The 19439-nt window shown below is 42.7% G+C and overlaps 1 protein-coding gene across 6 annotated transcripts in view; it reads left to right on the top strand.

The window, feature by feature from the left end:
- Positions 1-19439, top strand: part of NFIX (nuclear factor I X) — a 291898-nt gene that overhangs the window by 234264 nt on the left and 38195 nt on the right. For 4 of the 6 annotated variants that reach the window (XM_068274284.1, XM_068274287.1, XM_068274285.1 and 1 more), the window contains 3 exons: positions 1748-1855; positions 5891-6069; positions 12276-12432. In XM_068274284.1, the coding sequence (XP_068130385.1) occupies positions 1748-1855; positions 5891-6069; positions 12276-12432 (444 nt within the window). The remainder of the gene's footprint in view (positions 1-1747; positions 1856-5890; positions 6070-12275; positions 12433-19439) is intronic. The other 2 variants (XM_068274289.1, XM_068274290.1) reach the window with 1 other exon arrangement.

Raw genomic sequence — 19439 nt, 5'->3', positions numbered from 1 at the left:
TAAGTCCCATGTCAGTGGGTACACTCCCAAGAAAAGATATTCAAGGTCACAACAAGAGACATTGACGTGGCTGTCATTATGTCTTGTGTAGCAGCTCATCCTAGCCACCACTAGAGGGCAGTTTTAGAAAGCGCTACACAGGCTTTGTCTTGAGCTGAATGAGCAGCCCATCTTCTGTGTCCAAACAAAGCCCTTTAGTGTTGAACACAATCGGCTTCTTCTACAGAAAGAAATAGCTGTAAATAATCACAGAAAAACTGCAGACCATGAGCTGCCGATACTCACAATTGTCCTCTTCATAGGTCACACTGGTAGTATTGTTACCAAAGCACATGTATCAATCAATTACACAGGTTAAGGAAGGGTACATACCTGAGGTGTAATATTATATGAGGAAGGAAGAAAAGTCACCTTTGTTTTCAAGTTTGAAATGATATAACTTTGTTTATCAGTAAATGGCGATACAACGTGACAGGTGATAAACTACTTGCTTAACCGGTTGCTGCGTGTGCCGTGGAGAGAACCTGACAGGTTTAAAGACCCAGTTCACCAGTTCAGGAACAGATTTAATGCGCTCATAATAGAATATTATTTAAAGAGGCAGCGGAACAAAATATAGACAATGTAATACATTCTTCATGATACCCAATTTTACGTTAGTTATCCTGGTTTCAGCTCCAGAAGCCCATATTACAGCTATGTGTTGTTATATACTGGAATGTAACCCCACCTATCCAGTGATGTTTAGGCCAGGTTATTAAGTTATGTAGCCTCTTGCCCCAGAGCGCTCTGGGAAACCAGGGTTTGTTTCTGTTCACTTCGGAACACACAACAAACATTCTACGGTGATGCACCTACCAGTAGTAATGATGTCGCCATCTGTGATAAATTTAAGAATGTAAATGTGGCCATAATTGTAGCAATTTTGCATCCCGATTGATCATTCGATAATTTCGTTGAATCTGATAAAAATCGGTGCCGCAATATGTCCGTCCAATCAATGATTCAATTTTGGGGCCAAATCCGGCAAATGCATCGATTGAGCATGCTGGAAAATCTTGGTCGAAAGTACTCCATTGGGTGTGCGGCATTAACAGCATTTGATATCGTGACAGAGCCCCGTCTGCTTTCCCCAAGTGTAAAATGTCCCCCCCCCCCCCCCGGTTTAAATTCTCACCTGTCCTGCCAGCATGACTCCTGACGGTATTCGCTGTCACCCCCATTACCGTGCGTGCCTGTACCACACGGGACCCAGCGCGCGCGCGCATGTGTGACGTCACATGTACTACAGCACTCGTGGTAACCGGGGTGACAGCAGATGATGCTGGTAGTCGCACCAGTGGGACACTTTACACAGCATGAGCCCTACGGGAGCTTTGCTAGGCCAACCAATCAGAAGTCATGTTTCTTTGCTACAGTCGGACAGCTGTGACAGGCCATCAGTCAGCATGGGGGCGTGGCTTCTGCTCACAGAGCAATCACTCTCCTCCTTCTACATGGCCATGTGACTGAAGGGGAGGGTTTCTGACTGACTTATTGTACATTAACACAAATCTTATTTTGAATAAGTTTACAGCTCAGACAAATGTATCCAAAAACAGGTACATTCATATCACATGTCGTTGAGAGGCAAATAAAAAGGTGTGCTTGTCCTGGCAACATGTACTGTATATTGTGCTCCTCTTGTCCCAGCTGATATCCTCAGCCCTGATTAACCTGTGGTACTGTCTCTTGTGTTCCTTCCAAGGACCCGGGTCTCTTAAGAAGTCCGGCAAGCTAGAGTATTGCCAGACAAGCTCTTCTCGCATGGCATTCACCCATCACCCCCTCCCTGTGTTGGCTGGAGTGAGACCAGGTAGGTCAAACATCGCAGCAGCGACAAGCTTGTGATCAGCCAGGAACTGTTTACAGCTGTCCAGAATTCTCAGACCAAGTAGCTGGGAACAGGGAAACACATTTCTCAGTATATTTATCCTATAAACAGAGACATGGCTACTAGAGAGGCATTGATGGGCACTTTAAAGGACACCTGACCAGAGATAAAGCTAACTAAGCTAAGCACAGAAGTACAGTTCATGCTGCATCCACATACTTCTGGGAGTTGTCCATTCTTCTGCTCATTCCACCCGAACCCTGAAATCACTCCTTTTGCCTTTTGGTTAACGTCAAGTTCTCAAACAGGAAGATGCAGGCTTGCTGCGATGTTTCCTCCTATCACCCCTCCCACTTCCTTCTCTTCACCGCCTCTTTCACTCCCCTTAAGTGGAGGAAATGGGAGGGGTGATAGGAGGGAACATTGTGACAAACGTGCCTCTTCCTGTCAGAAAATTTGACTTTAGCCAAAAGTCAAATTTTTCATGGAGTGATTACAGGAACTGGGGGGAATGAGGAGAGGAATGGACAACGCACAGAGGTATGTGGATCCAGCATGAACTCACCTCTGTGCTTAGCTTAGGTAGCTTTGCTTTGTGTCAGGTATACTTTAAGGATGCACTTAAAGTGGACCTGAACTCTTGCACAGGACACAAGGAAAACATAGAGGAATGCACCCTGTATGTATTTAGAGAGTTTAGCCTCATTTGTGTCTAATCACCAATTTAATTTGATCCTCCCCTGTGTCACATGACTGCCTATGGCAGATAAGCAGATAAGCCCATTTGAAAGCACAGGCTGTAAACAATGTCTGCTTCCATGAATTAGGAAGTAGAAACAGTGCAGATTTATTTTAGGATTTGTATCAGCTGTAACAAAGAAATGTTTTTTTTGTTTAAAGGTTATTATGCTGATGTGTATATTTTAGAGCAGAGAGGAGGTCTGAGTTCAGATCTGCTTTAAGGTGCCCAGTGCCCACTAATGATACAATCTTTGTTGTCCAATCTTACTAAATCTATGTTGTGGAAAGGTGCCCATTGAAGATGCCCCTTCCGATAGATCCAATTGGATAGTGTTGATGGCTCCAATCAACAACAATCAATTTATAGCTAGTTTCAATGATCCGTTTTGGACAAGGAAACAAGGAAGAAACAATGAGATACAGTTGAGATAAATGCTTCAAAAGACAGTGCCGTCCACGACTTTATAAAGTCACAGAGCTCAGAGAAGCTCTTTTGCATAGATAACTACTGAAGTTTCTTAACTCTTCCTGTACTGGAAACAATATGAGACTCATACCTGTGCTAATAATGGTTTATTTCTTAGCTGTACTGCACATGCAGATCATTATCTCATGCGTTTATTTTCACTTCAGATTCCCTTTAATGCCAGTTCAGCTCTTTTCTGAACCAGTCCTTAGGCCCCTTTCACACGGGCGGCTGAACTACGGGTTTGCTGAACAGTTCAACCTCCCATCTGCTTCCCGCCAGTGCAATTCAGGTGCACCACGCGTATCAAGCTTTGACACGCGGGGGTGTTACTGGGCGTTGGAGGAACTCAACATGTCCAGTGTGAACGCGGCTGCAGCAGCACTCAGATCTCACTCTGCTGGGGGGTGGGGCGCCGCCTGTATAGCGCCAGCAGGTGCAGGAGAGCAGCTGACAGTTGGTGACTTCACCGCTTGCCTGCTGCCCGTGTGAGAGAGCGCTTATAAACTGAAAACATCAGCATGGCAGCCTGGCATCTACCACTTTTAAAGGTAACCTGAAGTGAGAGGAATAGGGAGGCTGCATATTTATTTCCTTTTAAACAATACCAGTTACCTGGCTGTCCTGCTGATCCTCTGCCTCTAATACTTTTAGCCATAGCCCCTGAACAAGCATGCAGAAGATCAGGTGTTTCTGACATTATTGTCAGATTTGACAAGACTAGCTGCATGCTTGTTTCTGGTGCGATTCAGACACTACTGCAGCCAAATTCACCAGCAGGGCTGCCAAGCAACTGATATTGTTTAACAGGAAATAAATATGGCAGGCTCCATAGATTTCTCATTTCAGAGGAGATAAAAATACTGTAGGCTGCCTAAGACTTCTAGCTTTAAAAAAAAATAAGCCTACATTTCCATTTATGACCACAAGGTGGAAATCTTCTACAACATACATTCTAGCTATTATGCATTTATAGATACAGTACTACTTGTATTTTCTGCATACTTTTTTTTCCTTATTTAGAATTAGATTTATGATTTTAATTGTGAAGGTTCACTTTTTCAAAACATTTTTAATGTGGTTTTAGTGACACATTATCATCCCACTACTGAAGTACTGATTGCATGATCTACAAACACCGAGTAAGGACGACAGACAGGGGCGTAACAATAGCCACAGCTATCGGCCAGGCCCACTCCCATACGTAATGCTGAGCAGCAGCGGAGCATTATACATTACCTGCTCTCAGTGTCAGACCAGTCCTCTTTAGTGCAGCTCATTGCCGCAGCATGCAGCCAATCACCTTGTGGATTCAGTCTCTGCATGTCATGTGACAGGGACGGAAGCTGCATGGTGATTGGCTGCGCAGAATGGCAATGAGCTGCACTGCGTAGTATAAAAGAGGACCTGTCATGCCACTGAGAGCAGGCAATAAATAATGCTCCCTTGCTGCTCTGCATTATGTACAGGAGTGGACCCCCCATGATCGAGGTCAGCAAAATATTTTGGGTGGATGGGGGGTTCTTGGCCCTGACTGACAGATCTCCACAGACTTAAAGTGAATTGGAATTGGAAAAAAAAGCCAGCCATATACTTACCTAAGTAGAGGTAAGGCTCTGGGTCCTATAGAACCTTCCTGCTCCTCTCCCGGGCCCCTCGCTCCAGTACAGGCTCCCCCGGTAGCAGTATGCAACCAAATTTGTCAAATACTGCTCTCTGCCGCTGAAGGAGACTTCAGAAGTCTTCGGGACCCCGAGTGCTTCCGAAGACGGGCAGCTCCGTACTGCGCCTGCGTGAGCACACCCATTCGAGCGCTCACGCAGGCACAGTACGGAGCCGCCTGTCTTCAGGACCACTCGGGCTCCTGAAGACCTCCAAAGTCACCCGCGGCGTAGAATTCAAACGGGGAGCCACCGCTTAAACAAGGGGACCTGGAGAGGAGCAGGAAGGCTCTATAGCAGGGGTGCCCATTGGGTAGATTGCAAAGGACTTCACAGTAGATCCGACCACACTACATGTGCCATTCTGTATATACAAGTGTGCTTCTAACATTGTACACAGGTAGATTATTTTGATTTGCTAATTTTTTTAAAGTAGCTCACAAGCCAAAAAAGTGTGGGCACTTCTGCTCTAAAGGACCAAGAGCCTTCCCTCTCCTTAGGGCCAGAGCTCACTGATGCCGGTGTGTCCGCTTTTCAGTTACACACCAATGTTACAGATGCTGAAAAGCGGACACAACTGCGTTAGGAGGCTCAGGCCCTTAGGTAAGTATCTGACTTTTTTCCAAGTTCCCATTAGCTTTAATGTAGTTAGTTACACCCCTACGTTTTGTAATGTCAACAATGACAGTCACTAGGGGTGTAACTTCCCTGTGATTTTATATACTAACTGAATCCATCAGCACACCAATTTCAATGCAACGCACATTATAGTGCAGTATTCCACATCATACAGAACAGACAATTGTTTTGGGGCCACTCAGGGTCCCCCTTTATCGAGGGGCCACATGCCTTGATAAAGGGGAACCCTGCGTGGTCCCGAAACAATTGTAGGTTCTATATGATGTGGAATACTGCACAATAAAGTGTGTTGCATCGAAATTGGTGTGCTGATGGACTTTGTTCATATATATGTACTACTAGAGACACTGTCTATGTCACCTCATCAAGCTCCCAGCAATTGACGGTGTGCCAGCTTCACTCCTGTACATGGAACTTGTATTTTAGAGGAGGATTACAACTTGTGATTCGACTACATTGCGTTAAGGATAAGCGTCTTTTGCTGATGTTTTCTATTCTGCTTCGTTCCAGGGAGTCCACGCGCCTCAGCCTCTGCTATCCACTTCCCTTCAACGTCCATTATTCAGCAGTCCAGCCCTTACTTCACCCACCCAACAATACGCTACCATCATCATCATCACAGCCAGGATTCCCTGAAAGAGTTTGTTCAGTTTGTCTGCTCAGATACCCCTGGACAGGGAACAGGGCAGGTGAGTGACCCTCCGCATCTATTCTGTCACTTCCTGAAACTTTATTGCATTACTGCTCATCAGACGTTAACGATTATCCAGCAAACAGCCACAAGGAAATGGTGAAATGAAACTGAGCGCCATGTGGGGAGCGGTTAAATGATCCTTCCAAATGTAAAGGCCGAGCTTCTACAACAGACACTACTGTGGAGAAGGGCCAGAATCTCTATGATTTTAATGAAGGTGTATGTTCCCATCTCAGGGAATTTCACTCACTTCCTGTTCTGACAGGAAATGAGGTGAATCCTAAGCGTGTCCTATGAGGTCCACTTTTAAGACATGGTAGTCAGAAGGAGAGGAAGTGAGGGACAATTTTCCTAGCAGGGACACAGACAGATGTAATAATCCAATAGAAATGGTGACTTTCCCAGACTATGCAAAGTTACCAAAACTTAATACCAACCCAAATGAATACCTGCATCATTACTGGACAGGTGTCTCTCCACCATCTCAGTGACACGTAGGAGTCATAATACAGTCATGGGTGTCACCAGGGCAGGAAGTCAAGTGAACAGAAATCTCTACAAAAAGTCTACAAACAGCATTTAAAATATGAAAAACCTCTCCAGTCTGTGTAAAACCAATAAAAAGCTTGAGGCGGAGCTCCATGTTCATTCATATTTATGTAAATTCTATTTCGTAACCATCCACATTATTAAAAGCATTACGGCTTGTCTTTTGTAATGTGACCCTTATAAAGGGGGCCACACACCATACAATTTTTAAAATTTATTTTTAATTCAAGGATTACAATCAATTTTTCTGATTTATTGTAACATTAAAAATCTGACTAATGTACCACACACAAACGTTATATTTTCCCCCAATTATGAAAGGAAAGATTGTAAACTCAGAGGAAATTGCTTGGGTGTATACCGGTATATTAATAAATTGCCAATCTACCCTACGCCATTCAGTTTTCATAAAAATTGATCAGAAAAATCCACCACTCCCGATTGACTTCTATAGAAGAAAAACAGGAGATCAGATCGGATTGCTTGCTTTTGATTTTTCAGGACAACCGATCGTTTTTATCGAATTGCCATAAAATTGGATCATTTTCTTGTACCGTGTGTGGCCACCTTAATGCCAGTTTATTTTGGTTAGAGGAAACAGTATGAAATATATGCAACCTCTTTATGATATTGCTGAAAATAATCAGTAAATAATAACCCTTTGTGTGGGATCCCAGCTTGCAAATATTGTTAAATTAGCAGAGTTTAATCCCTTACTTTTAGGCCTAATTGGAATTTTCACATGACATGCTTATATAGAATTGCACTGCTCGGGGCCAGATTCCCGACCAGGCAAAAGAAGCAGTAGCTTGGTACCCCATTGGGGCCCTGAATTTGCGAGCAAGCGGCGCCCGTTGCCATGGTGATGGCTCCGAGTGCCAGCAGCTCTCTCCAGCCTGTGCATTTAGGCGGAGACCGAGGTCAGCAGCGTCAGCCACGTTGAGTACGCTGACGTGACGCACGCAGGGTGGGCTGGAGAGAGCGAGACTGGCAAAGGGCGCTGCTTGCTTGCTTGCTTGTTAGGGCTAGATTGTGTGCTGCTGCAGAGGCAGCAGAGAGGAGTCGAGGCTGATAGAAGGTGAGATGGGCCTTTCTCGTGGCTGTGCCGGGGCTCCGGGGAGCGGCTACCAGGTTGGCTGCATGTGGCCGCCGGGAGGGGGGGGGGGGACTGTTAGTCTGCTTAGGGCCCCATTTGGCCTTAATCCGACTCCGGCACTACATCACCATGCTGCCTACAAGTGTTGGGGAGGTGGTGTTAGAGTTAAGGTGGCCACTAGTGATACAATTTGCCAAACAATCGTCTATGAACGATTATTCGTATGAACGATTGAAAAGTATCGTTTGGGACCACTAACGGACAAAAATCTCCTAACTAATATGATCAGATTGATGAAATCGATCCAGTTTTTAATTGCTTATATGAATAATCGTATGTAAACGATTGTTCAGCAAATAGTATCGTTAGTAGCCACTTTTAGGCACCAGGAAGGAATTTACATTGCAAAAGGTTCAGGGCTAGGTGTCAAAAGGGGTTTACTGTTGGGGGGAGTGGATTTAGGGATAGGCTTCAGGAAGGATATTTTACGATAGGGGGATAGGTTAGGGTTAGGCAAACAACATGGGACTGGTGTCTAAACACTGAAGGATAACTATGCTGCATTTCCAAAGTTCCAAAGTTGTAAAGTATCGGATTGCCAACCACATTGCTGTAAATTGTACACAGATTTTTCCAGCTAATCTCCCCCCCCTCCCCCCCCACACACACACATGCTCTCACACCAGTGAGATCACACGCTAATTTGTCCCCTTCCCCCGCACCCCACAGCACTGATATCACTCAATCTTTTCAAAAAATGGATGTGTAACATAGAAAACAGGTCAGGGACGCCTCTGCTGGGAATTTACCGTGTGTACAGCGGCCCCCAGATCCTCCCCGAGGTGTCACTCAAAGATCAGGTCGGGCGGATCATCTCCATCTTACAACCCACCGTCGTCCTTCTATCCCCCGCCCCTCCTTATAGCACCACAACACTAGCCTCTGGACTAGCAACGAAAATTATGCTGACAAACAGTAAGAGTAAATATAAGAGGGATGTAGTATAAAATACATGGGGCAGCTGAACTCTGGCCAATTAGCTACAGATGAATGGAATCCAGCGCATGTTAAACGTCGTATCTGCCAAAAGAGCTGCAATTCTGCCCCCATGCTGGCGGCCTGTGATTCTGATGGCTCTGGACTGCCCTGCCAGGGCTTCACAGCCAGACGCCTGAGCTGAATTCACCCCACTAAACGCATATAATGCTGCAGTGTGCAGAGCAACAATATGCTGATATCTGCTCTGTCTCCCTGCAAAGAATTTATAGGGTAAAGCTACTTACAAATAGCAGATTTTAATTGCCCAAAATGGGTTTTTGATGGCGGCAAGGGAAGATAATAGCAACTGATAATTATTTTTCCACTAAGGCTAGTACTCATAAGGTTAGTACTTTAAAGGCTTGACTCATAAGACTAATACTCATAATGCTAGACTCATAAGGCTAGTACTCATAGTAAGGCTAGTACTCATAGTAAGGCTAGTACTCATAGTAAGGCTAGTACTCATAGTAAGGCTAGTACTCATAGTAAGGCTAGTACTCATAAGGCTAGTACTCATAGTAGGGCTAGTACTCATAGTAAGGCTAGTACTCATAGTAAGGCTAGTACTCATAGTAAGGCTAGTACTCATAGTAGGGCTAGTACTTATAAGGCTAGTACTCATAGTAAGGCTAGTACTCATAAGGCTAGTACTCATAGTAGGGCTAGTACTCATAAGGCTAGTACTCATAGTAGGGCTAGTACTCATAAGGCTAGTACTCATAGTAAGGCTAGTACTCATAGTAAGGCTAGTACTCATAGTAGGGCTAGTACTTATAAGGCTAGTACTCATAGTAAGGCTAGTACTCATAAGGCTAGTACTCATAGTAAAGCTAGTACTCATAAGGCTAGTACTCATAGTAAGGCTAGTACTCATAAGGCTAGTACTCATAGTAAAGCTAGTACTCATAGTAAGGCTAGTACTCATAAGGCAAGTACTTCTAGTAAGGCTAGTACTCATAGTAAAGCTAGTACTCATAAGGCTAGTACTCATAGTAAGGCTAGTACTCATAAGGCTAGTACTCATAGTAAGGCTAGTACTCATAAGGCTAGTACTCATAGTAAAGCTAGTACTCATAAGGCTAGTACTCATAGTAAGGCTAGTACTCATAAGGCAAGTACTTCTAGTAAGGCTAGTACTCACAAGGCTAGACTCACAAGGCTAGTACTCATAACGCTAGTACTCATAAGGCTAGTACTCATAGTAAGGCTAGTCCTCATAGTAAGGGAAGTAAAGAGAGGATTAACCGCTCAACTGCACTATTGGAAAATAGTGCTGGACCCAAGGCAAGGCTAGTACTCATTAGGCTTGTACTCATAAGGCTAGACTCACAAGGCTAGAACTCATAAGGCTAGTACTCATAGCAAGGCTAGACTCACAAGGCTAGTACTCATAAGGGTAGTGCTCATAAGGGTAGTGCTCATAAGGGTAGTGCTCATAAGGGTAGTGCTCGTAAGGCTAGTACTTGTAAGGAAAGTACTTGTAAGGCTAGTACTCATAAGGTTAGTACTTATAAGGTTAGTACAGACAGACCTGTCACTAAAAGCCACACTTCCATTTATAGTAGAGTTGGTCAATGCATTTCAGATTTTCCTGAGGTGATGTGATGTTGGTTGTTGCCTGTATGCAGACTGAAAGTAGACCAATCAAATGCAGTTGCAGCCAACTGTGATTGGTCCAATTTCAATCTGCGTACAACGTTTGCATCTCATTAATCATCCGTACTTTGTAACTAGAGTATAGGTTTTCCACTCTTTGTTCTTTGCTGATATTTGCAAGATATACTTTATTATTATTTTCCTGTTTTGGCTTTCCTGGCAAATTCTTTCACCTTCTTCAGACCTGATTGACTAAGGCAGGGGTCACACTTCTTAAAGGACAACTGCAGTGAGAGGGATATGGAGGCTGCCATATTTATTGTCTTATAAGCAATACCAGTTGCCTGGCAGTCCTGCTGATCCTCTGACTGTAATACTTTTAGCCACAGCCCCTGAACAAGCATGCAGCAGATCAGGTGTTTCTGACAATCTTGTCAGATCTGACAAGATTAGCTGCATGCTTGTTTCTGGTGTGATTCAGACTCTACTGCAGCCAAATAGATCAGCAGGGCTGCCAGGCAACTGGTATTGTTTAAAAGGAAATAAATATGGCAGCCTCCATATACTTCTCACTTCAGTGGTCCTTAAAGCCTGGTACACACTTTTAATTATGATTGTCTAATCACTGACCAAATTTAACACCTCCATGTAGTTTGAGGGTTACACAGTCTGCTCATAGTATTCAATTAAGGTGGCCACTAATGATACAATTTGCCGAACGATCATTTATGAACAATTCTTCATATAATCGATCGGAAATGATCGTTTGGCACCCATGGACAAAAATCTCTTAACCAATCGATTAGATTGACGAGATTGATCCGAAAATCTGATTGATCTAATCTGATCAGATTAGTTGGGAGATTTCTGAATGATGATCATTAAAAAGAAAATATTTTTGAATCAACCCTAAATGTTTGCAAACTTTTGCCACCTAATCGGAGATCATGTTTAATCTGAACAACCTGGTACATACATCCAATTTTGATTGGCCAATTTTACAGCCTCCGTGTAGTATGAGGGCTTACCAACACAGTCTGTTCATAGTATTCAAAATCTGTAGGCCCTCATATATGGAGGCGTTAAAATTCTTTAATGTTTGGCCAATAAAAATTTGATGTCTGTATGCACCACTAAACGTAGCAACTAATGGAACAGAGTTTTATCGGTGTCTGTGTCCCTGCAGGGGAACCTTCCATGTATTTCACTAAACATTATTAATCCGTTTGGGACCCTCTTAAATATGTTTTAAGAAAACAGTCTGTGTTGGCGCTGCATTCATTCTTTTGGTATTGTATATCTATGCTATATACAGGCCTGTATTACCTGCAATTGAAGCCATTTGTGTAGTTCCTTTTCCATTCCCCACAATATAAAAAAGAAAACATTTATATATATTTTTACCTGTTATTAGATTGTCAGCTCTTCTGCATACACATCTCTTAATACAACAAAAAACTGTGCTGCTTCACACTTTCATTTTGTCAACCATTTTGTTTAGCTTGGCTGCATTTACATCTCAATGTACTTTCTACATGGTTGTCTATTTTTTTAGCAAGCATCCTGACATTTCCACTTTGTATCGTGCTATCAGTGCAAGTGGTTCATTTCCTGTTAACTGGGGGTGTCTTATTCATTTTTTATTTTATTTTTTATTATTTGTATTATATATTTTTTTTTTAAATGTGTTTACGTGTTGCCTATTGAAGATGTATTAATTGTTACAAAAAAAAAATGGCAATGAATATATACATGATTTTTTAGAGGGGGGAGGTAAATATTTTTAGCTATTTTTGCTCCTTGACAATCCCCGTGGCTCTCTGCAGTTTTTGGGCGTAGGATGGGCGAGGGAGTGTGTGCGGGCGAGGGGCCTCTGTGAGCTCCGTTTACTCTCGTTTTGTTATTTATGTTGTCCGCAGCCCAGCAGCGGGGCCCAGGGGAAAATGTCGGGTTCCTTTTTGCTGCCACCCCCCGCACCAGTGGCCAGGCCTGTCCCCCTTCCCCTGCCAGACACAAAACCTCTCACCAGCAACAACATTGTCCCAGAAGGAGGACTCTCTGCTCCAGCATCACCTTGTAAGTGAATACAATTACCCCCAAATGCCCACACACAAAGAAACTAGACAGGGTCCCTTTTTCCACCCATCATATGTGTTGGAGGTTAGGGGAGAGCCAAAGGGAGTTGTGGAATGTAACTGCCATGTCTATTAGAAGGGCATTATTATTAAGGGCAGGACAAAGGATAGTGAATTGTTACCTAGTCATTAGAGTGAACCCGATGTGACATTAAAAAAAATGTATCTATAGAAATAATCCTATTAAAGACTTTCCTGGAACCCCCTATTCCTATTTTGGTTTTGTGGGTTAAAAATCTAACTTCAAAAAGGAAAATATATATTTACTGAGCTTCCATACAGAGTAGTGTTGACCTGTTTGTTTCTCTCCTTCCTGCTGTCAGGAATGTTTTGTCTCAGCCACACACAACCTCTTATTAGTTACAAGAGAGCTGCCCTAATTCAGTAAGTTTTTCCCAGGTGAGGTCCTTCCCATCTCTTCTTATATTATCTACAAAATCGATTTTCAGCACCGAACAAACAAAAAAATTATTATAAAGTATGTAAGAAGAGCAATATCAAAGTTATATTGGGTATCATTCTCCAGACCGGAAAGGTATTTCATTGATAAGGTTTAAAAACGATGAGAAAACTCAGGATAAAATGTATTAAATCAAGGCCCATGTCTGACTTTATCCACTTGCAGACAGACTGAGATATATTGCACTTAATTAACACCCCCCCCCCCCCCCCCCCCCACAAAATAATAAGGGAAATCAGGAACGCAAACAAGATCTAAATAACATTGGTATGCCATATTCCCAAGTATATGTAATTGTGTTACACGTCACTACAGGTACACTTTAAACTTCAAAGACAGCAATAATTGTGAGGAAATACACAGTGGAGAATGTAAGATGCACTGATCTATGACATGTTGGTATGGCTCTCCTCAGAATCTGCAAGGATAGAAATTCAAAGGCAGGGCTGGATTTAAGGCAAGGCCACATAGGCCATGGCCTAGGGCACCACAGGATCAAGGGCGTGTGGGCAGCAGACTGGGGGTGGGGGGCAGGAAGGGTCACCTTTCCACCTATAGTGGAGTGAGAGAGGGATCATCAGGCTATCTATATGTAAGGGGGAGTGTCATCTGGCTTCTAATACTAAAGAGAAGGGGGGAGGGGTCATCAGTCTACCTATACTAGAGGGAGGGGGGTCATAAGGCTTTCAAAACTAGAGGAGGTGGTGAAGAGTCATCTGGCTGCTTTACTAGAGGGAAGGGTCAACGGGCTACCTATACTAGAGGGGGGCGGCTGCTGACAGTGGCCTTGGGCGGTAAAGAGTACACATCCAGCCCTGTTCATAGAGCAATATTAATAGGAATGTTCTCTGCTCAATAGCAAACAAGATTTGAATATTTATCAAAACTGCTAACTACTGATCAAAAAGGATCACAACTTTCATCAGCTTGGCTTCAGCTGTTTCTATTTCCTGTCGAGTAGTAAATTATTCTGCAAATTGTCCCCTCATTAGAAATCTAGAAACCGTCATTGGCTGACTTGTCTTCACAGGGAATGAGTAGTGTTTTTTTTATCTTATTATTTTTTTTTGGGGGGGGGGGGGGGGGGGGGGGGAGGGCTAGTACTAATAGCTATATTTGAAATGCTAACTTTTTTGTATTGTTTTTTAATTTGTTTTTTATTACACTTTATATTTGTTTAATAGGGCTACTACTAATAGCTATGTATATATTTTAAAACTAGTGTTGGCCAATGAGGTGTCACCAAGTATGAATTTTATTTGGCCACGTTGTTCCTCATGAGCTAGAGCAACTTCTCCCAAAGCCAGCCATGAGATTGAAGGAATGCAGCAACCTGAAAGCCCATTGTGAAGACAATGGAAGGTCTATCTGTTGGTTGCCTACAGGGTGCTGCCAGTGCCTCCTACATGGCATTGTTTCATTCAAGGGCGCAGTAACTTTAATCATGTGACAAGATTGATACTGAATCCGTATGAGTATGCGTCTGCTCTATTACAGCCGCAAAGTACTGCAATAAATTAAGGACCTGCCAAAGTGCATAAACTCTTTCCTTGCCTTTATTAACTTGGGCACCAAAAGGTGTCAACTTTAAAGAGAAGACAAGTCTGGGATGTTGGGTTTATTATATAATAAATGGCGGAGTAGATAGGATACTACCCAAGGGGTGATCACCACGCCCCTATTAATTAACTGAAGCATACCGGGAAAGTAATCAAAAAACAGTCCGTTATTCAATGTATTCAAAGTTTATCAACAAAGTCCGTCCACAAAATTTCACACGGCTAAATGAGCAGTGATAACGTTCCCATAAAAATTTAGTACCATACTTTGGACAACACCAGTCCATTTCGGGCTATTGAAGCCCTTCTTCGAGCACAATGAGAAGAAGGAACCGGTGATATGTTGGCCTTATTAACAGAGTTTTCAAGGAAAAGTTATATCTGAAACTAGAATAACAGCAACAATTTAACAGGTAACATAACAAAGACATTACCGGTCAGTGACTGGAAAAGTGTATTCTGGGTACAGAGGTCTAAGTTTGAATGGATCGTGTAATGGAAGACATAAGAGATGTGGAGCCTTCTGTCAAGCAGCGTGAAGGAAGCGTAATCTCATGGGGCTGCTTTGGTTCTGGCAAGGTGAAAATTTTAGACAGAATGGCAGGAATAAGAAAACAAAACATGAACCATTCTTGTTTACACATCGTACCATTCTCTCCAGTCAAAGCTTGATTGTTGCAAGTGTGCTCACGAAGCAAAATAATTATTCAAACATACTTCCAAGCTATGGAAATCCCATTTGGTGAAGAAACAGGAAACTGGATTGTCTTCGCTGGACTGGCCAAATCAAGGGCCTGATTTGTCATTCGAGCTCTCATGGGAAGATTGTTTCCGTATGGTCAAAGGAAACTGCTCCACAAGCCAGGTCCACCTCTGGGAACAGTTACAAGAAGCGTAGGATGAGAATTCCCTGAAAATCCCAGACAACTGACTGCTAGCTTGCCATAGGCCTGTAGAGATATAATAATTGCATCTTAAGTGCATGTAAAGTATCAAGTTCTGAAATTGAAAATCTTGACTGTAATTTTGGCATCTTAAAACGGAAGGTATTTGCGATACTTAAGCATTATGTGAGCAACTGTGGTATCCCATGATGCATCACTCCTAAATATGCAAATCATCTCTGCATATTTGGGAGGAATGCATCATGGAAAACCATAGTTGCTCACATAAAAGGAACCCAAGGTGAGAGACATATGGAGGCTGCCATATTTCCTTTTAAATACTTCCGGAACGCGCTGCTCTGACCCCTTATGGGCCAAAAGGAATTTTCATGCGGCCAGTCTGTGATCACTGTGATTGGCTCGCAGTGATCACCAGGTAAGCAGCCAATGAAACTGGCTCCCTACCGATAGGAGAAAGCTTGGCTGTCATATGATAGGTGACCCCGCAGTTGCTGCGAGCTGCAATTGGTTTAGAACTGCTGTAAGCTGCGGCATAGAATCTACGCCGCATCAGAATTAGAGAGCCGCAGGTGCAGCGTAGATGCTACTTACCGCGGTCCTGAACCACTTAAACAATATCAGTCGCCTGGCAGTCCTGCTTTTCTCTTTGGTTGCCGTAGTATCTGAATATCACCAGAAACAAGCATGCAGTCAATTTTCCAGTGCAGTCAATGCATCCTGTCATTTTTTTGTCAAAAAACATCTGATCTGCATGCTTGTTCAGGGTCTATGGCTAAATTTATTAAAAACAGAGGATCAGCTGGATAGCCGGGCGATCTGCATTGTTTAAAAGGAAATAAATTTGCCAGCCTCCATATGTCTCTTACCTCGGGTTCCCTTTAAAGCTGAATTATCACAAATGCCTTTTGTTTAAAGGGGGCAAAATTACATTTAGGCATTGCCTTTAAGTAGAGGGCTTTAGTGTATGGATCACCATGAGCTATCTTGGCATTTCTTTGAAAATATTGGTTACTTCTGAACTTTTGAACATTTATATGATACTGTACACAAGTTTTAGACACTTGTGAAAAAATACTAACGTAAGGATGCTTTCAAAAGAGATGCAATGAAAAGTGTTCCTTAAAGAGAAACTCCGACCAAGAATTGAACTTAATCCCAATCAGTGGCTGATACCCCCTTTTACATGAGAAATCTATTCCTTTTCACAAACAGACCATCAGGGAGCGCTTTATGACTGATATTGTGGTGAAACCCCTCCCACAAGAAGCTCTGAGGACCGTGGTACTTCTGGCAGTTTCCTGTCTGTGAACCTTGTTGCATTGTGGAAAATAGCGGTTTACAGCTGTTTCCAACTGCCAAAACAGCATACAGCAGCTACATCACTTGCCAGCAGTAAAAATGTCACCATGTGATAAATGTCAGAATATAATTTAAAAGATTTTACAATGGGCAAACACTGACTAAATCATTTATACATAATTATTGTAAAAATGAAGCACTTTTTTATTACATTATTTTCACTGGAGTTCCTCTTTAACAAACTATAAAGCACATACACAGGAAAACATGAAATCCCTATTTCTGTGCTCCCTTCTTGCCTTTAGGACAGCATCAATTTTGCGATGCACACAGCTATGTATTTTGTAGGCACATGGTCCAGTGCTAAAACAAAGAACAGGTATTAATTATTAAGAAGATAATGTGTAGGTTAAAACATAATTATTAAATGCAACAGAATCAGCTCAGTAGGATGAATGAAAATGCATGAGGAAAAGTCATGTTCTGCTAACAGACTGGGGTCACTGAAGACAACTCAGTATAAAAAAAAATATATACACAGTGGCAAGACTGAGCACATCAACAAGACGTACTGTACAGTGCATCAACACGATGTCTCACAGGAAGATATGTCAAGGAGGATGGGTGTTTCCATATGTGCTGCACAAGTTGAAGAAGCACTAAGAAATAGGCAATGTTGAGGGCCAAGGAAACAGTGCAGCAAATGAGACACATCATGCTGACTTCCCTTTGCAGTTATAAGATGGTCATGGCCATCATCAATTCAGAGGTGGTAGAAACCAACTGGACTCTGGCACAACCATCTGTCTGGAGAAGAGGCCTTCATGGAAGCCTTATGGCTAAACAACCATATTGTCAAAATAAGGCCAAGCCATTTGCATATGCGCAAAAGCACAAGAACCGGTGTTCAGAAAAATGGCAGCAGGAGCACTGAAAGGATAAGTCCAAGTATGTGATATTTAACAGTAACAACAGTCAGTTTGTTCGCCAAATGCCTGGAAAACAGTACAAAGGTAAATGTCTGCATTCAACACTGAAGCATGGTGGAGGCTCCTTACAAGTTCGTGTTGGCAGGTCTACACACAAAGTTTGGGTTTTATAAGAGTTAAAGAATTCACCAATGATGACATTTCCCTATCTAAAATTACATTAGAGGGGCGTTTAACTTATACCAGATGTATTGTGTGGTGGGGCAATGCCTCCACATGTACAGCCAAAGTGATGAAGAAATATCTTTGGAGACGAGAAGAACAAGCGGTCAGAAAGAATGGTATGGTGAGTGACCACAGAACCCTGGTCTCAACATCTTTGAGTCTATCTGGATTACATAGATAGACAAGAACAAATGAGACAATCTAAATTCATAGAACTGTTCTTAGTTGTCCTAGAGTTTTGGGACAACCTACCTGCTGAGTTCCTTAAAAACCATGTGCAAGTCCACCTATAAGATATATATGCTGGTGCTGCTTTGAAAGATAAGGGTGGTTCCACCACATATTGATTTGACTTATTTTTGGCTTGACTGATTTTTATTATTGTTACTAATGTGAACTCTTCAGATCAGACAAACTACCACAGGTCCAGGAACATTGTGATACCTTCAAGATGTAGTATTTTTATATTCTCCAAACTGATCTCTGTGTTTCCAGCCACCTCCTCCAGATACCTGGCAGCACCTTATACAGGAGGGCTAAGTCTTCCCAATTGTGTGCCTCTCCCCTGCTAATGAAAAGCCATAAAACAAGTTAGATACTCTCCTATGCAGCGGGAAGGCTCTGGATCCCATAGAACCTACCCGGTCCCCTCTCTCCTTGGTCCACTGGTGGTCCCCCTTTGAAAGTCTGCACCCTTGGGAGTCCTCGGAAGTAGGGATGATTGGAAATGCCGATTTCCGATTCCAAAGAAATTCCGATTTCCGCCAATGCTGATTTCCGATTCCGCGGATTTCCAATCGGTTTTCGATTTATGGGTTCCGATTTCCGAGTAGAGGTTTTTTTATTTGGTCATTTTTTTTAATTCTCTGATTGACCAAATACTTCCGAATTGACTCTGCATTCCATGAATGGTCCAATGCTACCGAGTCCTGTTATTGGGCTAAAATTATTGAGTTGTGGTATTGAAGTAAATATATTAATATGACAGCGCTCATCTTCCAAGTCCTTATAACCTGCAAAGTAAAAAAAAACACTACACATAGTGCATTACTGTTGGCTTATCAGAATTGCATGAAACACCCTTAGTGCAAAAACCATTGCCTTTCCTCGTGTTCCACTTCTAGTGCAGACTTCCACCGCTCCCCTAAATAATGCAATATTAATACAAAAGGACTCACACACCAGCATGAGTTTCATCAAAATTGTATTGTAAACATGAAAGCTGATTATATACAAACAAGTGCAGATAATGCACTATGCACAAATAACCTAAGTGTATTGGCAACAAGAGACCAAACCGGTCAAAAGAAATACAGCATAATGGTATATGTCAGCAAAACATGAAGTAAATGGCTGCACAAACAGTATCCCTTTAAGAGCAGCAATGAAAAAACACAAGCACAGTTTTAAACATGAATGCAGTACATACAAGTGGTAAGGTAGCAAGGGATACAGTCAAACAATTGTGCAGTTACAACATGAATGGTATACCCTGACAGCGGCTGTTTCGGGGGTTCCCTTCCTCAGAGGGTATCACCTGGCTCAGTGAGCAGCACAGTGATACCCTCTGA

Source organism: Hyperolius riggenbachi, chromosome 3 (genome assembly GCF_040937935.1).
Source record: "Hyperolius riggenbachi isolate aHypRig1 chromosome 3, aHypRig1.pri, whole genome shotgun sequence".
Taxonomy (NCBI): Eukaryota; Metazoa; Chordata; class Amphibia; order Anura; family Hyperoliidae; genus Hyperolius; species Hyperolius riggenbachi.
Note: the sequence above shows the minus strand (reverse complement) of the source record. Positions and strands in the feature narration are given on the sequence as shown.